Source organism: Cebus imitator, unplaced genomic scaffold (genome assembly GCF_001604975.1).
Source record: "Cebus imitator isolate Cc_AM_T3 unplaced genomic scaffold, Cebus_imitator-1.0 Scaffold347, whole genome shotgun sequence".
Taxonomy (NCBI): Eukaryota; Metazoa; Chordata; class Mammalia; order Primates; family Cebidae; genus Cebus; species Cebus imitator.
In genome coordinates this window covers 738,795-762,254 of record NW_016107662.1, presented here as the reverse complement: position 1 = coordinate 762,254, position 23,460 = coordinate 738,795, and the positions used below count along the sequence as shown (strand labels likewise).

The window sequence follows — 23,460 nt, the reverse complement described above, 5'->3', positions numbered from 1 at the left end:
TACTGAGGGTGGATAATTATTATTTGCAGTGAGAACATCTTTGGAGTTTTAGCCAATAAGATTTCTGGCTTGTGAATTTAGACACAACTTTCCTAAGAATGCCAAAAATAACAAAATGCTCTTTTGGAATCATTCACTTAAAGCAGGATTCTATCTCTAAAGGACTGCCGAATTTTGTCAATTCTAAGACTCCTTTATGTCTCTCTCACATTTTTCACTTCTTTAGAACCGAGATGCAATTTACAATCAGTAGTGCCTTAGTCTCATGTTACAACTTAACCGAATAATTTTTTTCTTTCTTAATGATATCTGAAAAGTATGTAAGACTGATAATGTATTAAATCAATAGAAAATTTGTCCTAATAAATGCTGTTAATACTCTATATTATTTGATTTAATTATTTTGTTATATTTTATTATTTTGTTATTACAGCTATTATACTCCTTTTTGTTTCTACAAGTTTTGTTTTACAGCTAGACAAAACTGTAATAATCTGTGGTTTTCATATTAAGCTTTTTTTTTTTTCAGGTTTTCTTAATCCTTGTCATATTGTGTGCTTTTGGTACCTTTTTACCATCAGTGAAAATTTAGGAATGTTCTTGACACTGTTTCAAACCCATCTTCCCAGGATATCATGGAGGCTGAAACTAGCTCTAGGAAGAGAAAGAAAGAAGGTCTTCTCTTTGTCAGCCCTAAAAGTGGAGCACTGGAATTATCGTTCTTTGTTAATTTCCACCTTAAATATTAAGGGTGGAATAGGGAGGAGGGAAAGTTACTGTTGAAACTTGATAGATCTCTTTCACGCTTCCCTCCACCAAGGAGTGTATTTTCTTGGACAATTGTATTAACCTCCCATAGACACTTGAATTCCACTGTTATCATCTCCTTCAGTGTATCTTCAACACAATAAGCAGAGTGACCTTGTGAAAATGTAAGTCAAATCATTCCAGTTCTCTGCTCAGAACTCTCCAATAACTTCCCATCTCACTTAGAGTAAAAGCCAAAGTCCTTACAGTGGCCTACAAGGTCCAAAACATGATCTCTCTATCCCCTCCTTCCTCCTTCATTCCAGTCACATTAACTTCATTGCTGCTCCTCAAACATCCCAAGGACAAGGGCTCTTTACCTCAGGGCCTTTACATCTGCTGTTCCTCTGCCTGGAATGCTATTCCACAAGACATTTCCTTGGTTCCCATCCTCACCTCTTTAGAACTTTATTCCCATGTCACCTTCTTATTGAAGACATTCTTGATTATTCTATCTAAAGTTAATCCCTAACACCATTTTTTTTGTTTTACTTTTCTTCATAAAACAAGTAATAGATATACTATGCAATTATTACCCTCTAACATACTATATATAGTATATCAATAGAGTATATCTATATATAGTAGATTAGAGGATAATAATTGCATGGTATATCTATTACTTGTTTTATAGACATCTATCTCTTCCTTCTGGAATGTAAGAGACTTTGCCATCCTTTTCTTTACTCTTGCATTTACAGAACACAGAACAATGCCCAACTCATTGAGGTACTCAATTTATGGGTGCTGAATAAATTAATGACTAATGAATTCAACAAGTATTTTAAAAATCCCTATCATGTGTCTTATAGTCCATCTTGTGCTGCTATAACAGAATACATGAGATTGGATAATTTACAAAGAACAGAAATTTATTTCTCACAGCTCTGGGTGCTTAAAAGACCAAGATCAAGGTGCTAATAGGTTTGGTGTCTGGTAAAGTCCCACATCCAAGATGGTGCCTTGAAGGCTGCCTCCTCTAGAGGATAGGAACATTGTTCCTTAGATGGCAGAAGAGTGAAAGGGGTAAACCCACTCCCAGAAGCCCTTTTTATACGGCATTAATCTATTCATGAAGCTTCCGTCCTCATGACCTAAATACCTCCTCTTAGTCCCCATCTCCTAATACTATTGCATTGGTGAGCAGATCTCAAAGTGTAGTGTCCAAATTAACAGCATCAGCATCACTTGGGAATTTGTTTTAAATGCATATTCTTGGACCTCACCTTAGATCTGTTGAATTAAAAACTGTATTTTAATGATAAGCTGTACAGGTGAGTCTGATGCATGTCAACACTTGAGACCCATTGATCTACATTATAAGCTTATTAAGTTGAAAATAGCAGTTAAACTTTTAATGCATTTTTTCATATTAGATATTTCAAGCTTTCCTTGGGTAAAATAAGTTTGAAAATATTCTGACCTTGATAAATGTTAAGTGAGTCTTGTTTCTAGTGACATTATACCTTCCCTTTCCTTTCATGCCCATGGTAATTCTCTCAGGCTGGGTCCTCAAATCTTACACCTGGGTTATCGCAATGGCCTCCTAACTAGTCTCCATGAACTAACTAGTCTTCTAACTACTCTGTAAGTACTAATACATTTCCTTGATATATAATGAATTTTTACACATTTTTATTTCCACAATAAAATTCATCATACAAATGAAAAATGCATTGAATATAGTGCATTTTCTTATATCCCAAAAGATTATTTCTATGCCAAAGGTCTATTTTATAATAGAGGAAGTAAGGTATTTTCCTACACTGATTTGCTTCAACATAGATCGAACTGGCCTTTCTCTGCCCTCTTACAGCTCTATTTTTCTCATACTGCAGGCATCTCAATGTAAAAAATGTACATTAATCAATCTGGCTAATTTTAAAGAAGACCTCAATTATGAAATGATTCATTGCATAAACTTGAACTAAAAGCAGTCACATGCTTAGAGCTAATATTCTGTTCATTAAAAAAGTTTGCATCCACTTACTTTCAGCTTCAGTTGGCATTTTTGCTTATGCACAGCAGATTCTCACCAGCTTCTTCAGTGGCTCTCTGTGAGCCCATTTCTATAGTTCATGAATCACTGCTCATGAAGCATAATGGAATGCACAGAGGAGAATTCATGCAGTGTGAACCCTCTCCATGTGCTGCAGCTCTTTTTCCCCTTCTACCTCTCTGCCTTTTAAAATTTATTACCTTTTCTTATTTTGCTGCTCAGAGGAACACAGGTTTTTTTTCTGTAAGAGTTCTTTATGCTCACTCTAAATTTGGATGTGGTGCACAGCAGCGAGGTCATTGTAATACAGTTTCCAGGATTCATCAGGAGATCTGAGTTGAGGCAGAGCACTCCAGCGCATCCATGCTGATAGCTGATGGTCTTTTTTCTTTCCTTTCCAAATTCAGCCTTTCCCTTGGTTCTATAGGCCTTCTTTGGGGTTCTCATTAATTGGCCTGAGCTGCCACAAACACAGGTGGTCATGGGATAGCAACGAAATAAACAAACCTTTCTGTGTGTGTGTCTAAATGATGGTATAGTGCAAGGAAAGTTTCCAAATAAAGTTCACAGGGACTTAATATTAGGCCACCAGCCCTAGCTATACATTAGACTCATCAATTAAATTTGACCTTCTGAAAGTAGAGTCTGAACACCTCTGTTTTAGATCTCCCTGAGAAATTGCTAATGACTAGTCAAGGCTGAGAAACACCAATGAGCTACCAGAACACACGCCATTCTATTTGTGTGGGAGATTGGTGAGCAAGCCTATGACTGCATTTTTTTTTAACCTGAACAAGCCTAAGCAGCTAATAATAGACCTGATTTTTATCTGTCTTATGAGTCTCTCGTTTAAATTCTGTTTGGAAGAAAGTTTTATATATGTCACTTTTATTATTTCAAATAAAATTTAGCTGATTTCATAGAAAACAAGGGAAGAAAATAGTCAAATAGGGAACAACACTATTATATCAGGGATTGACAAGGAAAGCATCCTCATTGTGGACCTAAGTGTTATAGTGAGAAAAGGAGGTCCATTCCTGTCGGACCCTGCAGGGATGTGGTACGACCCACAGTGTAAATGAATTCACTGTAGGGTGAAGTGCCTTATGATGGAATTTGACTACATTTCACATTTAGAATATATCCTTTCTATCTTTTATGCCTAAATTTAGACCACTGAAAGGATTCATTAAAAGGCAATTAAATTAAGATATTTTAAAAACATACATTGTAAAATATAGTTTTCAAGTTGTGTTTTTTACAAATATAAAGCTATTACAGAATGCTATAGTTGGAATGAATGAAACATTAATTTGATTTCACATCTATGCCTTTTAATCACCATTCACAATATTGAAATGGAAGCAGAAAATGGAAGACACTATCTTAATGAACTATATTGATTTTTTAATGTGACCATTGTAAACAAAACAATTCCAAGCCAGCCCCAGAAAAAAATTCTTAATTTTACTCAAAAAAAAAAAATTGAAATTCACTTGCCATAACTCTCACCAAAGAAACGAGACACTTCAATATGGCATAAAAACAAGAAGTTTTTCATATAACTATTGTTTTATAAGCTCTTGTAATATTTCCTGTAACTTTTAGCATAGGATTGACAATTAAAAGTCACTTGATAAAATGATTTTCCATTTGACACAAGTATTCTACCATGACAGAGTATACATAAAGTAACGCAGAAAGTGAATTCTTATTTAATATTAATTTACCTGAGTTTCATGATGGGGAAGGGTACCCAGAAATAGATGGAAGAATTTTAAAACTCAGAACAATTTAGTAACAGTTGATTAAGCAGCTATTACTCACAAACACTGAGCCAGGCTTTTAGAGGAAGAGGGCCTCCTCTTCTTAATCCACTAACTGACACCTAATAGAAGTTCAGAAAGTATTGATGAATTAAAGAATAAATATAAAAACAGTACTTTTGCCCTTTAGGAAGTAACATTTGGGGGGGTGGTGAAAACATAGATATCTGTAATATAGGAAAGAATTATGGGGAGTTCCTTAATACAGGTGTCAACTAGTATGGACATAATGAGTATCATTACTGCAGCAGTGTGAAACCATTCTTCCAGCTGGAAAGGAACCTGGAAATACTTCTTGCGTTACGTGATATTTGAACTAGACGTTAAAAAGTATAGGAGAACTTCAGAGTAGACATTGTGAAGGGGGGAAAGACATTCCGGGGGAAGGAAATCACTTGCATAAGAAATGAAGGAGATTTATTAGAGTAAATAGAAGGCTTTGGTGGAATGATGTGTGAAGACGTGACCACTGTCATGGGCCCACATTGTGAAAGGCTTTCAGGGAGAGGCTAAAATTGTTTTCTGTGTAGTGGGACACTCCAAGGCTCTCCACAACTGTGGTATCGGTCTGTTTTATAAGTGGGAAATAAAAGTTATTTCAAAGGCAGTGTTCAGAACAACTTTGAGAAGGTAGAAGCTATAAGAAGAAAGTTTGGGAGGCTGTTTAGTAGCATGCACGAGAGTTAAAATAAACCCAAACCAAGAAATAAATTGGTGAGCTCAATTTGGAACACGTCTTACATGCCAAAACAGCAGATTCTGAAGATTGGTTGTATGTAAGGGAGGAGGGAGAAGGGAAAAATTTCATTTTAGAGCAACCAGGGATATGTCTATTTTATAAAATATATAGTTTTAGAATGTTTAAAAGCAAAAAGATGCTGGAGGGTTCTGGGGCAAATTTTGAAGAGAAATATTTTCCAAATAGTTATATTGCGTAACACTTGGAAAATAACAAAGTGACAAAATAATAAAATACTTGGAAAATAATAAAAATGACAAAATAAAGAGCTAAGCATGAAAGTGTTGGGAGAAGAAGGCAATTTAAAAGCTGAAAGCCTCAGGAAAGCTTTCAGGGAGGTACAAAAGTGGCATGAGCTAAGGGAAAACGATATTAAAATGTGAGTGGTGTCTTGGAGATCTGAGTCAGGAACTGTAAGAGTGGTGAGCAGAAGTTAGAATGAATGCATGTGAGAAAGCATAGACTAGGTAAGTTACCCCCTTACAAGTAAATGGAATAGCCCAAGAGTAAAGCATAGCAAGAAATGTGGCCAGCATGAAGAACTGACCTAAAACAGTAACAGTGATTCAAAAGGCTAGGGAGGATAAATACTGAGTGCGAGGAGGCTGAATAGCACATAACCCGGTAATAATGAGCTGTCACCTTGTTACTCTACTATTAAAATAAAATTCTATCAACAGAAACTTTGTAAAGAATAGATAAATATGAGGTAAATTGTTTGCTCTAAGACATAAATTAAGAACAGGCTGTTTTCTTAATAAAAATCATGATTTATCCGACATACCATGCTCCATCACCTTTGCTATCAGTGATCTGTTGATCATACCCAAATCGGAACTAGAAACCCATCAATTTCCAACCTGCCTTCCCAGAAGGTTGCGATGCTGGCTTTGGGGATTGGAAGGCAGGCTTGAACTGTCGTGAAAGGAAGATGCACTGATGAGGAAACCTGAACTGTCTTCGAGCTTCTCTTGGCGCCCACTTATTCCAGACCAAATCCCTGTTTTAAATCATGTAGAGCCCATTTAAAACAACAACAGTGATGGTAGGCAACCACTTAGAATTCAGTGCATTCAGTGTATTTTCAATTGTTTAGGAAGTTTCTATCTAGTAATTGATTCCTGTCAAGAACTTGGCCATTTTCATAAACCTCTGCTTCTGCCACTTAGAGAGAGCTAATTACACCATCTAGGATTCAGATATGATGACACTTACCAGAATAATCGTGGGGACAGATACAAGTATATCTTCCTATTTCATTGAGGCATGTAGCCTCATTCTTGCAGGGATCAGAAGCACATTCATTTACTTCCAAGTCACAGTGCCTGCCTTGATATCCTGGGACACAGAAGCAGGAGTAGCCATCAGTTCCATCCTGGCACACAGCCCCATTTTGGCAAGGGCTGGAAGCACACTCATCATGATCTATCTCACAGAATCGTCCAGCATATCCCGCAGGGCAGATGCAGACAGGATAAATAGGGTCCTGATGGCAAATACCTCCATGTTGGCAGGAGTTCGTGCCACAGGAACCAGTGGTAGTTTCACAGCTTGTTCCACTGTACCCAGGAGGACATTTGCACAGAAAGCTCCTTTCTCCTGGGATGTTCACACAAGTGGCACTTCCTTGACAGGGATTGGAGAAGCAAGGGTCTTTCATGTTGTCACAGTCTTTGTCCAAGTTATTGGTTGTGTCTGAACAAGAGCAATCATTGTCTTTTGAAAAACCCTTGCATGTAGAATTGTTTTGGCAAGAATTTGAGAGGCACCTGGTGTCGTTTTTATTGCAAAAGGAATCTACAAGGAAATAAAAAAAATCAAGATTAAATTTATAAATAGTTCAGGACAAAGTTAAAAATCTTTCTTTTTGACCCTTGTGCTTCCTTAACCAGACTCATTAATAAAATATAGTTGGCTGCGTTCTAATCGTGAGTTCTAATTCCTCATTTATCTAAACTTCTCATATAGTTTCTAATAAGAAAAAAAATGGCTGGCTTGAGATTCTTTCTCCTTCTCCATATTCCCTTTCTCAGGTTTAAGTACAGTTGAGTAACGGGATGAATTGAAGCAGCTGTTAATATTTTCCATATACACAGAATTTTGAAATTCACATTATTTCATAAAATATTTTGGAGAATACTGTAACTGAATTACAAAATTGTCTCTGAAAAAGTTATCTAACTGAAACTAGTATCTAAATGAATGCAGTAAGTTGGTTTGTGACTGCTTTACCACCACAACCATCATTTTATGCTCCAAAATGAAAAGCATAGAAAAATGAAAAAACATTTAAAAAATAACATTCTGACCACTGATGATCTACTCTCTGCAATGAGAAATGCCAAGTATTTCACATGTATTATTTCTTATCCTCACAGCAATATAATTATTTACATTTTACAGATGACAGATTAAGTCCCACAGCAAGGAAATTAATGTAGTAAAGTTTGAAAACTTTCATTTTCCTGTAAGACTTCTGTCCCAGAACACATTTTTAAAATTCTAATTGGAATATTAAGCTTCAGGAAAGCAATAATTCTGTATTTTTCTCTCCAAATTCATTGGATGCTTGTATGCATATAATTTTTCACTGTATATATGTCTATATTATGATTATAACATTTTTATTTTCTTAACGTTTTATGCTGAGGAGCTTTATAATTTGGCAACTAAAACGTATCAACCCACAAAACATGCCTTTTCATGTTGACTCATCTAACACATTATTCTCTTATTTTTACTTACTTTCTCACAATATTGTTCACAGACATAATAGTGAATAACAGTACAGGCTTGTAATTTAAAAGGTTACAAAATGGGGAGCTTGCTCTTAAATTATGAGACAAATCAGTTCTTTATAATAGCCTGGGCTAATTTCTTATACTAAAACTCTCCTTTCTCTTTTCCTTTCCCTCTCTCTTTCTCTCATATATACATATATGAGATATATACTATATATGGAGTGTATATATATGTCTCATATATATGGAGTAATATAGTATATATGAATATATATACTATATACGGATCTCAACTTATGATGGTTCAATTTACATTGGCTATTTTTTGAGATGAAGTCTCACTCTGGAGTACAGTGGTGCTACCTCTGCTCACTGCAACATCCACCTCCCGGGTTCAAGCAATTCTCCTGCCTTAACCTCCCAAGTAGCTGGAACTACAGGTGCCCACCACCACGCCGGGCTAATTTTTTGTATTTTTAGTAGAGATGGGGTTTCACTGTGTCAGCCAGGGTGGTCTTGATCTCCTGACCTTGTGATCCTCCCGCCGTGGCCTCCCAAAGTGCTGGGATTACAGGCATGAGCCTCTGAGCCTCTCCTCAACTTACATTTTTTGACTTACAGTTCTCTCATACATTCTGTTTTTCACTCTCTATATAGTTTTCAATAAATTGCATAAGACAGTTCATACTTTATTATAAAACAGGTTTTGTTTTAGATGACTTTGCCTAATTATAGGCTAGTGTAAGTGTTCTGAGCACTTTCCAGGTAGGCTAGGCTAAGCTATAATGTTTGGTATGTTATGTGTATTGAATAAATTTTTGACTTGTGATAATTTCAGTTTACAATGGATTTTTCAGGATGTAACCTCACAGTAAATAGAGGAGCATCTGCATATATATCCTATTGGTTCTTTTTCTTTGAAGAACCTAGACTACCTCAGATTTTGACTCTGAGAGTGGTTGTAGAGGAACAGAATTTTATGAATAACTTTTCTGAAATTTGTACTGGGTTTCTGGATTTGACCTCCTAACTGGAGTAGATTTAAAGATTCTAATGACTCTATTGCCAGTAGTAAAAAGAGCACTAATAGTCCATGGTGTGATCTGGCAATAGAGATACACAAAATAACTACATTGGATACTTCTGATCAACCACTTGTAAGAAGCAAGAAGCTGTAAGACTGTGTATATGACCCTTTAGAACATTTTGGGAAATTAAATATAATGAAGTTGGCTGGTTGCTCCTACTGTCACTGGACAATGTGTTGAAAGAAAAGGATGAGCTCGGAAATTTAAATGCCCAGTTTAAACACCAAATCCATGACCTAACATCTTCAATGCATGCTCTGAGTGACACCCTTATCTCTTATAGCAGCTGAAGGTGCTGAAAATCAAATGCAGGATCTCATCCTGCAGTTGGCTGGATTACAATGCAAATTGAACTCACATTCTCAGAGGGAGTTTACTGTTCAGAAGGGTACTGATTGGGACAACTGGAATTCTACGTGTTTATTTTGTTTTCTTTCCCCTTTTGAAACCTGTAAGTTTAAGTGGGGATGTATGGGAAGATCCTGATTAAGCTGGGGATGTTGAGGCCTAACTGATGAGTCTTCTTTCACAACTGGTAGTGGCCCCTCCACTTCCATTCGGAAGAATTAACTCTTTATTACCTAAGGAAATTAGAGGCTTCCCCCAAGGACTTGTCATGTACTACAATGTTAATTCCCTTCAGGACCCACCCACGTCACTCCTCGTTTCTTCTAGACCTATAACTAGATTCAAGTTCCGGCAGGGCCCTAAAGATGAGGTGCAAAGTGAGATCCATGAGAAGTTACACTACACTCCAAGAAACTACTTAAGTTTTCTAATTTATACCGATATGAATCTGGGAATGGATATTGACAGTGTGGGATAATGGTGGAAGGAACACAAAGTTGGATCAGGCTAAATTTATTGATATTGGATCCCTAATCAGAGACTCTTCATTTAATGTTGCAGTTCAGGAATTTTGGAAGGGCTCTAATTGGTTGATTTGCTAAATCATGAACCAAAAAATGACCAGTTAGTGAACTAGAAATGCTGGACTTGACTTAATTTGATGTAGAATAAGGGTCTTAAAGGCTTAGGAAGACTGGAAGATTAGATTCGTCATCTATAACCTACTCACCCACACTGAAAGAATGCAAAAGACATATCTTTCACCACTACTGAGAGAAATAAATGTGAATTTATTTGAAATAAAATAGAAGAGCTCTGTGGTTTGTAGGCCAGATCTTACAGGGGAGACTCCAGTCACTGAACTGGGAAGCCTAAATGCAAATGGAGTCCTTGGATCCTAGAGTGGCAAGGGCTGAGTGTTGGCAATAAACCACCAAAGGCAAGGTGGTCACGGTGGCAGGGATGGAAGTGATGTATGGGCTCAGCAACATGAACTTCCACTCACCAAGGATGACCTGGCTATAGCTACTATTGAGTTCCTAATCTGCCAGCTGCAGAGACCAACACTGGGTCCCCAGTATGGCCACCCTCCCTTGGGCTAATGAGCCAGCTACCTGATGACAGTCGATTACATTGGACTGATTCCATTATTTTTATGAATGGAAAATGGCAAGAGCTTCACTCTTACTATAATAGAATAGACACTCTATATATGAAATTGGCTTCCCTACATGCAAAGCTTCTACCAAAACTACCACCTGTGGACTAATACAATGCCTTCTGTACTGTCATGGTATTCTACACAGCATTGCTTCTAATCAAGGAACTCACGTCACAACAAAAGAAATGGGGCATTGGGTCCATGTTCATAGAATTCCTGGTTCTTACCATGTTCCTCATCATCCTGAAGCCACTGGTTGGATAGAAATGTGAAATGGACTTTTAAAGACTCAGTTGTAGTGCCAGCTAGGTGGCAGTCTTTGCAGAGATTGACATGGCTCTCCAGAAGGCTGGATATGCTCTGAATCTGCACCCAATGTATCCTGCTGTTTCTACCAGAGTCAAGATTCATGGGCCCAGGAATCAAGGTGTGGAAAGGCAAGTGACGCCATTCACTATTGCCCTTAGTACCCCACTGCAAAATTTTTGCTTCCTGCTCCCATGACCTTATGCTCTGCTGCACTAGAGTTCTTAGTTCTAAAGAAAAAAATGACTCTACCAGGAAACACAGCAATGATTTCATTGAACTAAAACTTAAGACTGCTACCTGATTACTTTGGACATCTCATGTCTCTGAATAGACAAACAAAAGAGGGAGTTATTGTATTACTGGAGTGATTGATCCTGACTACCACGGGAACACTGGGGTATCACTCCACAACGGAGGTACGGATGAGCATTTGTAGAACACAGGAGCTCTATTAGGGTGTCTCTTAGTATTAGTCTGCTCTGTGATTAAAACAATAAAAAATAGCAGCAACCCAATACAAGGGAGGACTACTAATGCCCAAAGGCCTTCAAGAATGAAGACTTAGGCAACTCCACCAGGTAAGAATCATGACCAGCTCTGGTGCTTGCTGAAAGCAAAGGGAATACAGAATGGGTAGCGAAAAAAGATAGTTACAAATATCAGCTTCATCCTCACGACAAACTACAGAAATAAGGACTGTAATTCTTTTGTTTTCTTATAAATATGTTTGTATGATTCACTGTATGCATATAGTTTATATACATCCATCTATATCTATCTACCTATCATCTGTCTGTCTTTTCTTTCCTGCCTTATTCCTTTATCATATAAGATTAGATGTAGTGTTTTATATAGTAGTACTTGAATAATGTTATTTTTATCTCATAGTATTAAGTTATGAGATATTAAGGAGAAGACTAAACATCACTCAAGGACTTTACCTCCTCTTCTGGAGAAGGAGTTAGTGCATTTCTGGCTGTACACAGGGTAGTTGTATCATATTAGACAGGGTTGTGATCATCCTATATTTTTATTTGGAGATTAAGTATGGTTTAAAAAGATGCATATGGATGCCAAGTTGACAAGGGGTGTACTTGTGGTGGCTAACTGTATGTGTAACATCACTGGTCCACGGGTACCCAGATAATTGGTTAAACATCATTATTTTGGGGTTTGACTGTGAGGGTATTTCTGGATGAAATTCACATTCCAATCCGTAGACTGAGTAAAGCGATTGTCCTCCACAGCATGAGTGGGCCTCATCTAGTACACTGAAGGCCTGGATAGAACAAAAGGTTAAGTACAAAATAATTGCTTCTTCTGCCTGATTTTCTTCAAGCATTGACATCAGTCTTCTCTGGCCTTCAGACTCAGACTCATGCTGGAACTACACACACACACACACACACACACACACACACACATGCGCGCAATTAGCTCTGTCTCTCTAGAGTACCTAGACTAATATAGCTTGTCTCTCTGTATCTACTGGGCCTATAATCTTACCTGTCACATAGCAGGTGCTCAACGCATACCTATGGGAAGAAAGGGGGAAATATAATAGAAATATGCAAGAGTACATACAGAATGGGAAAATGTGCCAGAGCAAGACTCATTGAAGAAAATCTATTTGAAATATGCTTTTAAATGAATGGAAGTAAAAGAAGGATATTATTTGCAGAAGAAAGAAAAAAGGAATAGAGATACTGGCATTCTCTGTAAAAGGGAAGAAAAATGTGATGGGAAGAAAAAATGAAGATATATTTAATAGTACAAACATTGGGCAGTATTTCCAGTTTTTGTGTCCAAACTGAGCAAATACAATTAAGTATTACAAATGACTTCCACCCCCAAGGACATGTTATGAATTTATACTTTGGCCTTTGTTTTGTTTTGTTAGCAGTGATGGCGATGATGACGGTAATGATGATTATTTAATCCACAAGTTGATTTATTAGTGTGGAAAGACAGCAGAGGAAATGAGCATTCATATCCAAGGCTTCTCCTCTAAAATTTTAAAAAATAGAATTCTAATAACATTTATTTGAAGCATTTTACTTATGAAAAACCTAAGGTTTAAAAAGACTAAGTAATTTTTGCACCGTCATGCAAAAGTGGTTTTGAACCTCTGGTCTTTTAGATTCCAAAACCCATTTCTTTTCACTAAATCATTTTAGAGGTTAGGCTTTTTTAAAGCAGACTTTGTACTTAACCTTTTTACTTTTCACACACGTGTTTCCTTCTGCTACTTTTCAAAACCCCGTCAAAGATATAAAGGGATAAAAACTGAGCCACTGAAAAATGCTCAAAATTATCTGCCATTAGGGACACAGAAAGTAAAAACAATATCACTACACACCCATTAGAATGGCTAAAATGACCAAAATTGAAATACTATATGTTGATTTTCACTAACTGATCATTTTTGCCTGGGTGTTATTAATTGTTTAAGTCTTTTTAAATTGTGGACTTTAATTTATTAGAGTCTGTCTATATTTTATTTTTTGTCTTATGGGTTTTTGCTTTTAACTTTTTATTTCCTTAATTTTACTTTCTTTCAATGTAACCTACTTTTTTTAACTTTACTTTTTTCAAAACTTTGCTTTTCAGTTCTTTCTCTCATTTTTCAATTTATGACTAAAGATTTACCTATAAGCACAGCTTTCTTGTTTTCTGTACTTCCTTTCATTATCACTCACATAAAATGTTTTCTGGTTGTCATTGTGATTTTTTTCTTTGACTCATAGAAAATCTATAAAAATCAATTAGGCCAAGTTTGTTAATTGTGCTATTCAGACCTATAATGTTCTATATTTTTTTCTCTCAGTTATTGAGACTGATGTGGCATTGTGATTACGAGCTTTTTATTTTTCCTTTTAATTCTGAAAATTTTCACTTTTATACTCAGAAGCTATCTTAGCACGATCATAAAAATTTAGAATGGTTACATCATCATGCTGGTATGACCCTCATATGCTTACACAATATTTATTTTATCTTTGATAATGTGTCATGACTTAAAAGACTAATTTTACTGTTATTAGTATTGTGTTATCACTTGTATATGTGTCACGTATTGCTGGTAGTAAAGCAAAATTGTATAGCTAATTTGAAGAAGAGTTTCAAAGTATCTTATAAATTTAAACATACACTTATTACATGACTCAGCAATTCCACTCCTAGGTATTTACTGAAGAGAGATAAAGACATAATGTCCACACAAAAACTTGCATTTAAATATTTATAACAGCTTTATGCATAATTTTCATCAACTGGCTAATAAATTTTAATATAATCACACACTGAAATACTACTCAGTAATAAAAAGGAGCAAATTGCTGTTGCATAGAACAATACAACAGAATCTCTAAAGTATCATGCTAAGTGACAGAAACCAGACACAAAGACCACATGCTATATGATTTCATTTATGTGACATTCTAGAGAAGGCAAAACTTGAGGTAATTTTTGTATATGGAGAAGTTGGTTGGGGTCCAGCTTTATTCTTTTGTATGGGGAAATCATTTTTCCAGCACCGTTTGTTGAAGATATTATTCTTGCCCCATTGTGTAGGATTACCATCTTGATTAAAGATAATTTGACCATATATCTGGCTTATTTCTGGATTATCTATTCTGTTCTTTTGTTCTATATGTCTATCCTTATAATAGTACCACATTGTTTTGATTACTGTAGCTTTGTAATATGTTTTAAAACCAGAAACATAAGGCCTCCAGTTTTGTTTTAACTTCTCAAGATTGTTTTGGCTGTTTAGGGATCTTGGGTATTCCGTGAAAATTTTAGGATAGTTTTCCGATTTCTACAAACACCATTTGGATTTTGATAGGGATCACATTAAATCTGTAGATCTCTTCATTTAGCATAAGCATTTTAATAAGATTAAGTCTTCCCACCCGGGAACATGGATGTCTTTCATTTCTGTCTTCTTTAATTTATTTCAACAATATTTTATAATTTTTAATCTGCAAGTCTTTCACTTTCTTGGTTAAGCTTATTCTTAAGAACTTTATTCTTTCTATTATTGTAAATAAGATTGTTTTCTTAATTTCCTTTCAGATTGTTCATTGTTAGTGTACAAAAATGCAACTGATTTTGTGTTGAGCTTGTATCCTCCAACTTTGCTGAATTTGTTTGTTGGTTCTAACATTTTTATTTTTTGTGTATATTTATGGAAATTTTAGGATTTTCTATATATAAGACATCATCTGCAGACAAATATAATTTAACTTCTTCCATTTTTATTTGGATGTCTTTTATTTCTTTTTTTCTCACCTAATTGCTGTAAGCTAGGACTTATAGTACTATATTGAATAGAAGTGGCAAGAGTGTCCATCTTTGCCTGTTCTTGACTTTAGAGAGAAAGCTTTCAGTTTTTCACCATTGAGTATTATTTAAATGCAGGCTTTTAATATAGGTATTGTATTGAAGTAATTTCCTTCTATTCCCAGTTTGTTGAAGTCTTCTTAAAAATTGCAGAAAGGAGTTAAACGTGGTCAAGTGCTGTTTCTGTGTCAAGTGAGGTGATCGTGCAGTTTTTGCCCTTTATTCTATTAATGTGATGTATTACACTGATTTATTTTTATATGTTAAAGCATCTCAATTCTAGAAGTAAAACCCACTTGACCATAATGTATTATCTTTTCGATATTTGCTGAATTCTACTTGTTAGTATTTTGTTAAGTATTTTTTATCAATATTCAACTGTAGTGAATTTTATTGTACACAAATTATACTTCAGTAAATATGATCCCCCCATATTCTAGAAGGAGAAAGATTAAAGGTATGGACAGCAATAAACACACACACACACACACACACACACACCCAACATAAATGGAAGCTGTAGTGAGGGTGGGCAAGCAGTAACAGGCTTAGCATGTCAGAGCAGGCAAAAACTCAAGCCAGCAATGGTAGAATCCCTGAACCAAGCCAGTTTATGCCATAGACCTCCAGAAGGGTTCAGGAATCAGGGGTTCCAGGTACTTCTGAAATAATTCAAGTAGTTTTGTAAACAAGAAGCTTGTTTAAAAATCTTATCAGAAGCTGTTAGACCTTCATATTCCAACATTTTTTCTAAAAAAAAACTGAAAAAGTACGCTTCCCCCACAAAGGCAGATTTAGAGACAGGGACACCACTGTTGGTGATGTTGGTGATAGGCAGTGATTGGGAGAGTGCTGGTTTTGCGGGAACAGATGTGATAACAAAGGACTTAATATATCTATTTACAAAACTTTGAGATACTCCCTAACCTCCTTCCCAATTTAACCCTGAATGTCCCAGAAGCCAGATTTATACCCTAAGCAGGAAATGGAATTATTTTTCTTGACCAGCCTGAGAGAAAATACAGATACAGATATGGTATATTCCACAATGAAATGGCTCTTCTAGATCACTCTAGAGCTCTAGAATGGCAAGCCACTCTCATAAAAGCTGGAAGGCCCGAGAATATATAAGAGTTTTCAAGTAGCTTTTAACATAGATAAGAGTATATATGAGTCATATATGTGCACATATGGGGAAAAATTACTCTTTAAATACACTTTAAATTATGCTTTCATTATATTCTAAAGAATAATGACAATCGAACATGATAATAATCAGGGAACATCCCTGTATCCATAAATCAGCTTAAGAAGGGACAGTATCACCTTCTTACATACAGATTGTATGAAATTATCAGAAGTTTGAGGAAATTATCTAAGATAAACACAGAGACCAAAACATCAAAATAAAAAGAAAAGTAACTTGGAAGTAACAAAGACAATTCAAGGAGTAGTCAAAACTTTTTTTTTTTAATTCTATAGTTAATATGTTTAAAGAGTTAAGAAAGGACACTTTAGTGATGAAACAAGTATAGGAGGCTATTCACGTAAATGTCTAGAAGACAAAAAGGTTTTTGAAATTAAAAATGTAGTAGCAGAAACAAAAATTCCAATTGAGTGACTGGAAGATAATGTTGGGAAAAATCTCCCAGGCACTAGAAAAAAAACACTAAGAGGTGAAAACAGGAGAGAAAAAATCAGGAAGTAGCAGATCAATCACGGAGGATTAAAAATGAGAGAACAAAGAAAACAGAGGTAGAGTGTTGAAGGGGGCATTAAGAGGAGAGAGAAATAAATAAAAATTATGACAACATTTTTCAGTTCTGAGGATGAAAAGGGAATAAGTTTATGGATTTCAAGTTTTCACCAAGTTCCAAAGAAAACTGATAAAAGAGTAAACTCACACAAAAGCACGTCACTGTGAAATTTTTTAACAAAAAAATTAATCCTCAAAACCTTTCATTACTTGGAGCAGGAATCAGTACATTTATAAAGCAGGAAATTATAAATTTATCAACAGAAGCATTAGAAGCTAGAAGATATAAAATAAAGCCTTGAAAATCTTGAGAGGAAATAATTTCTAAATTAGAAATCTATGCCCACCTAAAACTACTAATCAAATTTGCAGAAAATAATCTTTTCGAGCATTAAGATTCAAAATGTTAGCTCTCATGCTCTGTTTTCAAAGATTCCTGGAAATATGCTCCATGAATATGAGGGTGCAATCCAAGAAAGAGGAAGACATAGAATTTTGGAGGCAAAGAATCTAACAGAGCAAAGAAGCAGAAGATGTTGAAAAGAGGTCCCAGGATCCCAGATATGCTACTGGCTTAAAGATTAACCAGTTTTGAAAGAAGCAAGAGAAAGTGGAGCTCGAGGAAGGATTTCCCAAAGAAGAAAAATGCACAGAGTGACATAGAGAGGTAATGGAAAACAAAACAGACCAACGTGCGTGTGTTGGTGTGTGTTGTTGAGAACTGCAGGAGAGTTAAATCTATTTTTACCATAGTAGGATTCCAATAGATTACATCAGTATCTAAAACTGAAAAAAAAAAAATCCACCTATTATTTGGAATGCAAAGAAAAATCAGAAGAAATAGCTGGAAGAGTTTTAAATATGGGGAGTGTACATTGGGACTGAAAAGCAGGAATGGGGTGGTAAGTGTATTGCTGTTTCCCTTATAATCTTTAGGTACTTTAAAAATATTATTGAATAGATTTGATAAAAATGTTTTTAAAGCAAAGTAGGTAGATTTATAATCTGGTCACATGCCCCATCTCTCATCGCGTTGTTTCCACGTACACTTTCAATTGCTTTTAGTACTGCTCCTGGACAAGATCATCTGTTAACCACATCCTCTTATTGGGTCTCCTCGGGTGACTGGTGTCACTAGCACCATTCGTTGCAAAGGTTTATGGGTGTTTGCACAGGTGAAATGCTAATAGGCACTCTTGGAAATGCAGCCCATCACATGAGCATTATTAACTGATGGTACAGTACAGCTGACTGCACTAAGGAACCAGACATGTATCGAAATGAAAATTCTATTTTTTAAATGTATAAAGGAATTGTAATTTACCGCAGTATTAAAACTAATTACATAACCAAGTAAAGAAATAAACGCAGACTGTGCAAAGACCAATGACAAAAATGTCATGAAGTAAGGATTATGATTATCCCAGTTTTTGCATCCATGCTTGAAAAAGCTCTGTCATATATATTATTGTATATTATTATACCCAGCATATTGTATGTACTTTCAGTGACCAACACAATAGTTTTCATAGTGATTATACCTTCGGAGCAAGACTTAAATGGACACAGAAAAAAAGTTATAGGATTATTTTAAATTATAATTGAAATTTAGTTCCCAGAGAAATTACCACAGCAAATTTTGTTTCCTGTTTTCACAGAAGACTTAAATACAGGATAGTAAATTTTCCTGGATGTAGAGTTGAATTGCTATTTTCAGATCAAATTATATAGGCTGCAAAATTGTTTCCTTGCAGTAAAGTTTGCCATCTACTGGCTATTATAAGAAATTCTACCATCGTGAGTTTCAGACTTTTTGCTTTCCTTCTTTTCCTTTTTATTCTTTTTAAGAGCAGCAGAAGTCCTTCAAGGGAAATGTCATGAGTAATCCCAATGTACAAAATTGGAAAGCAGATCTGCTCAGGTCGAAGCAGGGGAAGGTCCCTTGCAGCCCAGTCAGCCCAGGCTCCTGCTTCCCCTAGAGACACCTCCAAGGAACTGGGGTTTGAAACCAGCAATTTGAAAACCTCTGCACAGGAGAAAAGAAAATATTTTATATAATCACTATATGCATTTATATCTATATTTGCATTAAGTATTTCTGGTGCTAAAATAAAGTATTTTTTGCTTACTGAGAAGTAAAACCAAATGTGACCAGTTTTGAAGAACATGAAGACCCAAATAGCAGTAAATATAAATTTCGTTTGAGTGTGTGTGTACATCTGTGTGTATGTGTTTTCTAGTAATCAAATTTACATGGAAAACATATTGGTAATTTAGTTTAATTATGAGGCCAAGTATTTTTATTTAGAGCAATGAAACAGTGCAAGGTGCAAGACTTTCTGGAAGGAGCATGTTAACTTCTCTATTGTAAGTAGTATTTATTCCTTTGTCCTTGATAGTTCTAAAGCACTTTTCTATGAAATGGGTAATTCTCTAATTTAAAATCACCAATCAAGAATCTGAACGTTGTATTCAGTGGTTTTTATGATCAATCTTTTCATTGACTTTTCTATTTGGCAATCATAGGAGATTTGCCAGCAAGAGCAGGATAGGACAGTGGGGAGGGGCAGCAGATGGGTACCAGGCCTGCTCTGCCTCTCCCAGCCTCCGTTGCCATTTTTTTGTGAGAATTAAGTCACTAAATTTAAATGCTTTGCAGACACATCGTAAGTGTTCGATATTATAAGATGTTTATAAATGGTTTTGAGTTCTTAATAGAAAATTTACTGAACAATTGCTAAACATAGCAATAAAAATAACTAGGCCAGATGCGGTGGTTCACGCCGCCTGTAATCCCAGCACTTTGGGAGGCCGAGGCAGGCGGATCACAAGGTCAAGAGATCGAGACTATCCTGGCCAAAATGTTGAAAACCCGTCTCTACTAAAAAGACAAAAAAATTAGCTGGGCGTGGTGGCTTGCACCTGTAGTCCCAGCTACTGGGGAGGCTGAGGCAGGAGAATTGCTTGAACCCGGGAGGCAGAGGTTGCAGTGAGCCGAGATCCCGCCACTGCACTCCAGCCTGGAGCCTGGTGACCGAGTGAGACTCTGTCTCAAAAAAAAAAAAAATTAAAAAGATACAATTCACTAATAATTTTCACTGGAGGAATTTTATTTTAAGAAAGAAAACAAAACAACAACAACAGAAAAGCATGAATACCCTTACATAGAGAGCCTAACAATGGACTAATTCAAGGTGTCAGCTATGTGCTTCCTGTAAGCTACCTGGGAATGGTCAGGATCAGACAACGATAATCATGAAATTGAGTTAGAAAAGTTCTGTTCCCCAGTGTTGTTTTTTGCAAGAAAATCTTAAAATCTGACTATAAAATTTTAAACTATTTATTGTTATTATTGAAACAGAGTCTTGCTCTGTTGCCCAGGCTGGAGTGCAGTGGCATGATTTCAGCTCACTGCAACCTTCATCTCCCAGGCTCAAGTGGTTCTCCTGCCTCAGCCTCCTGAGTAGCTGGGATTACAGGAGGCTGCCAGCACGCCAAGTTAACTTTTTGTATTTTAGTAGAGACAGGCTTCACTGTGTTGCCCCTAGGATAGTCTCGAACTCCTGAGCTCAGGCAATCTATCCGCCTCAGCCTCCCAGGCCTCCCAAAGTGCCAGGATTACAGATGTGAGCCACAGTGCCCAGCCTTTATAAATTTGAGTAATATTTAAATGCTTGGCTCAGAGAAATGCTAGTTTATGAAATTAAAGTTGTAATAAGGACTTAATTGTTCAGGGGATCTACTGTATCTTTATATTGTGCTCCATATCTATTTATTTATAACATGCTCAGTGAACATTTCTTGAGTATTAATTGTCAAAGCCATTGTTCTTACCTTAACGGTTTCTTTATGTAAAACTATGAATATGTATATCCATACATATATGTATATTTAAATGTATAATTGTTGATCCTTGATCTTTTTCAACATTTTATTTAACTATTCTCTTATCATCAGTATGCTCAGTCTTTTCTTAGGATTTATTACCTTAATTCTCACCCTAGCTCCCTAATTATAGCTGTCTCTAGGTCTCATATTAACCTCAAGAATCAAATGTATCCTTTGTCAGCAGAAGGAAAGGAAGGAGACGTGGATAGAACTCCTATCATTGCTCGTATCTGAGTTAAAACAGCAAATTTTAGTTTGCCTCATATTTAACTAAAGACTCCTCAATGTATTCTCGCTAACAGATAAAGCTATTCAGGACTTTATTCATTGTTTTTGAACATGTATATTTTTCCTCAAACTCTTGAGACAGGCAGAAACGGGAAAGTCGCTGCTAGGGATGGGGAGAGAATATGTCAGCTGTGGTATGGAGTAATGCTTTTTTCAATGTACATGGTTGGCTTTATTTGAAAAATAATTTTTTAAACATGCAAAGGCAGTTTTTAAAAAATTTTAATTCTATAGTTATCTATATTTAACCTAATTTTACTTAAATAATAAGAGCAGAATAGAGGAATTATGAACATAAAATTTGATATTTCCAACAATATCTAATGAATGGTGTCTTATATTGTTTCATATAAAAGAGTGATGATGTAATAAATATTTGCTATATTTTGCTAATGAAATGTAGTTAGAATGAAATAGAAGGTATAAACAATGCTACTGGAGATATAACTGTCAAAATTTCCAGGTCTAAGAAAGCCGATTTATGAGAATAAAGTGGTTTGCTGAATTCTCTTTAGCCTGGCTTTCTGCAGGGAATGATATTTAGTTCTAGGATTGGGGTGGGAAGGGAGGTGGTGTGGGAGGGGCACATCTTTAATCATGACATAGCCAAAATGGCTTGCACATGGTAGGCAGTCAATAGAAATTTGTTGAATAATGAATGAGTGAGCAAGGAAACCTGAATTCTCATTTAAGCCTTGCTGTGAAATTCTTACTATGACCTCTTTTGATAAAATCAAGCAGAACAAATCATTGGTTAAATCATTTACTTTGATGTACAGTGTGATAGAATCCACAGGAGCAGTTAAAATAAGAAGTAGATGGACTCCTTTAAGACCATTTTTCCTTTGTATTCCTATGGTGTCTAAAACACTAGGCATTCGCTGTCTTACATGTAACTTTTTCGGTATATGTGGTCTTAAATACTAAATTGAGGCCAATTTAATATAACAGAAGAGGACATTTTTATGGTAGACAGATATTTAAATTTTGGTTCTAGTATTTACCATCTCTGCGACTTTAAGAAAAATCATTTCACTGAGTCTCAGTGGTCTGATTACTAACGAAAATAATGTGGAGCCATGTGTATGGTGGATAAGAGCATGAAGTTTGGTGCTTGGGTTTAAATCCTGGCTCTGCCACTTACTAAGTCTATGAGTTTTATCAAGATAACATCGCCATGCCTCAGTTTCCATTTTTATAAAAATGGCACCTATCCCATAGAGTTGTTATGAAGAGCTAATGAACATAAAATGCCTAACAGGGCTTGGCACGGAGTCAGCATTATTAATCATCATTGTTGTTATTATTATTAGGAATAAAAGAAAAACAAACAAAAAAAGGAATAAAAGAGAGAACATACATAAAGTTCCTTGTAAGAATTAGGCATAAAGTAGTTTTAAAAAAATATTATTTGCCCTTTCTTTCAATGCAGGGTCCAAAGTACATATATCTTGTTACTCGTCTGTTGACTAGCAGAGTACCATGTACATAGTTGGTGCTTGGTAAACACATATTTAACGAACGAATAAATTCAAGAAAATGAAACTGTATGATATTGCAAAGAGAGTTCTGGGGTTCTAAGAAATGCAAGTTTATCACCAGCAACATTCTCTAACAATCATACCTAATAATCTGGGCAAGTGCCCATCATTATCAACCACAATTAATATTCGTGCAAACACCTTGAAACATGACTTTCTTACTTCAGGTGAGAAGATTGGTTTTGCCCAAAATTCGTTGGCATCACCTGTATCTCAATATACCTGTTCTACTGTCATCTCCTCTTTAGAAGGTCAGTGGCCTCACTGAGAAACTTTTCTATGAACATATTTTAAATCCCCTGTATCTGATAGGCACATTGCCATATGCTTTTATATATAATTTCTGATCATCAGCATCATCACAGATGAAATCAGGTCCTGCTGGTTCAAAGGTATCTTTTTCTCTCAAAGCATCCCCATGAGAAACAAAGCCTCTGGGTCCCTCTTTACATAACCTACACACCTAAGCACAGGGTCTGGCTTGGATCAGGTCTTGGGTGTTAGGGTTAGCAGGGTAAGGGACCAAATGCATGTGCTTCAGGCTTCAATCATACACATTTACCTCATAGAAGATGACCTGCCCTTTGTCATCCTTAGAACATGACTGAATGATGTAAGTTGTGA

The 23,460-nt window shown here is 35.9% G+C and overlaps 1 protein-coding gene across 1 annotated transcript in view; it reads right to left on the bottom strand.

Moving 5' to 3' along the window:
• The window catches only part of CRB1 (crumbs cell polarity complex component 1), a 222,629-nt gene that overhangs the window by 151,717 nt on the left and 47,452 nt on the right, over positions 1-23,460 (bottom strand). Inside the window, exon 2 of the mRNA XM_017506056.2 lies at positions 6,587-7,168. Coding sequence (XP_017361545.1) covers positions 6,587-7,168 — 582 coding nt within the window. The remainder of the gene's footprint in view (positions 1-6,586; positions 7,169-23,460) is intronic.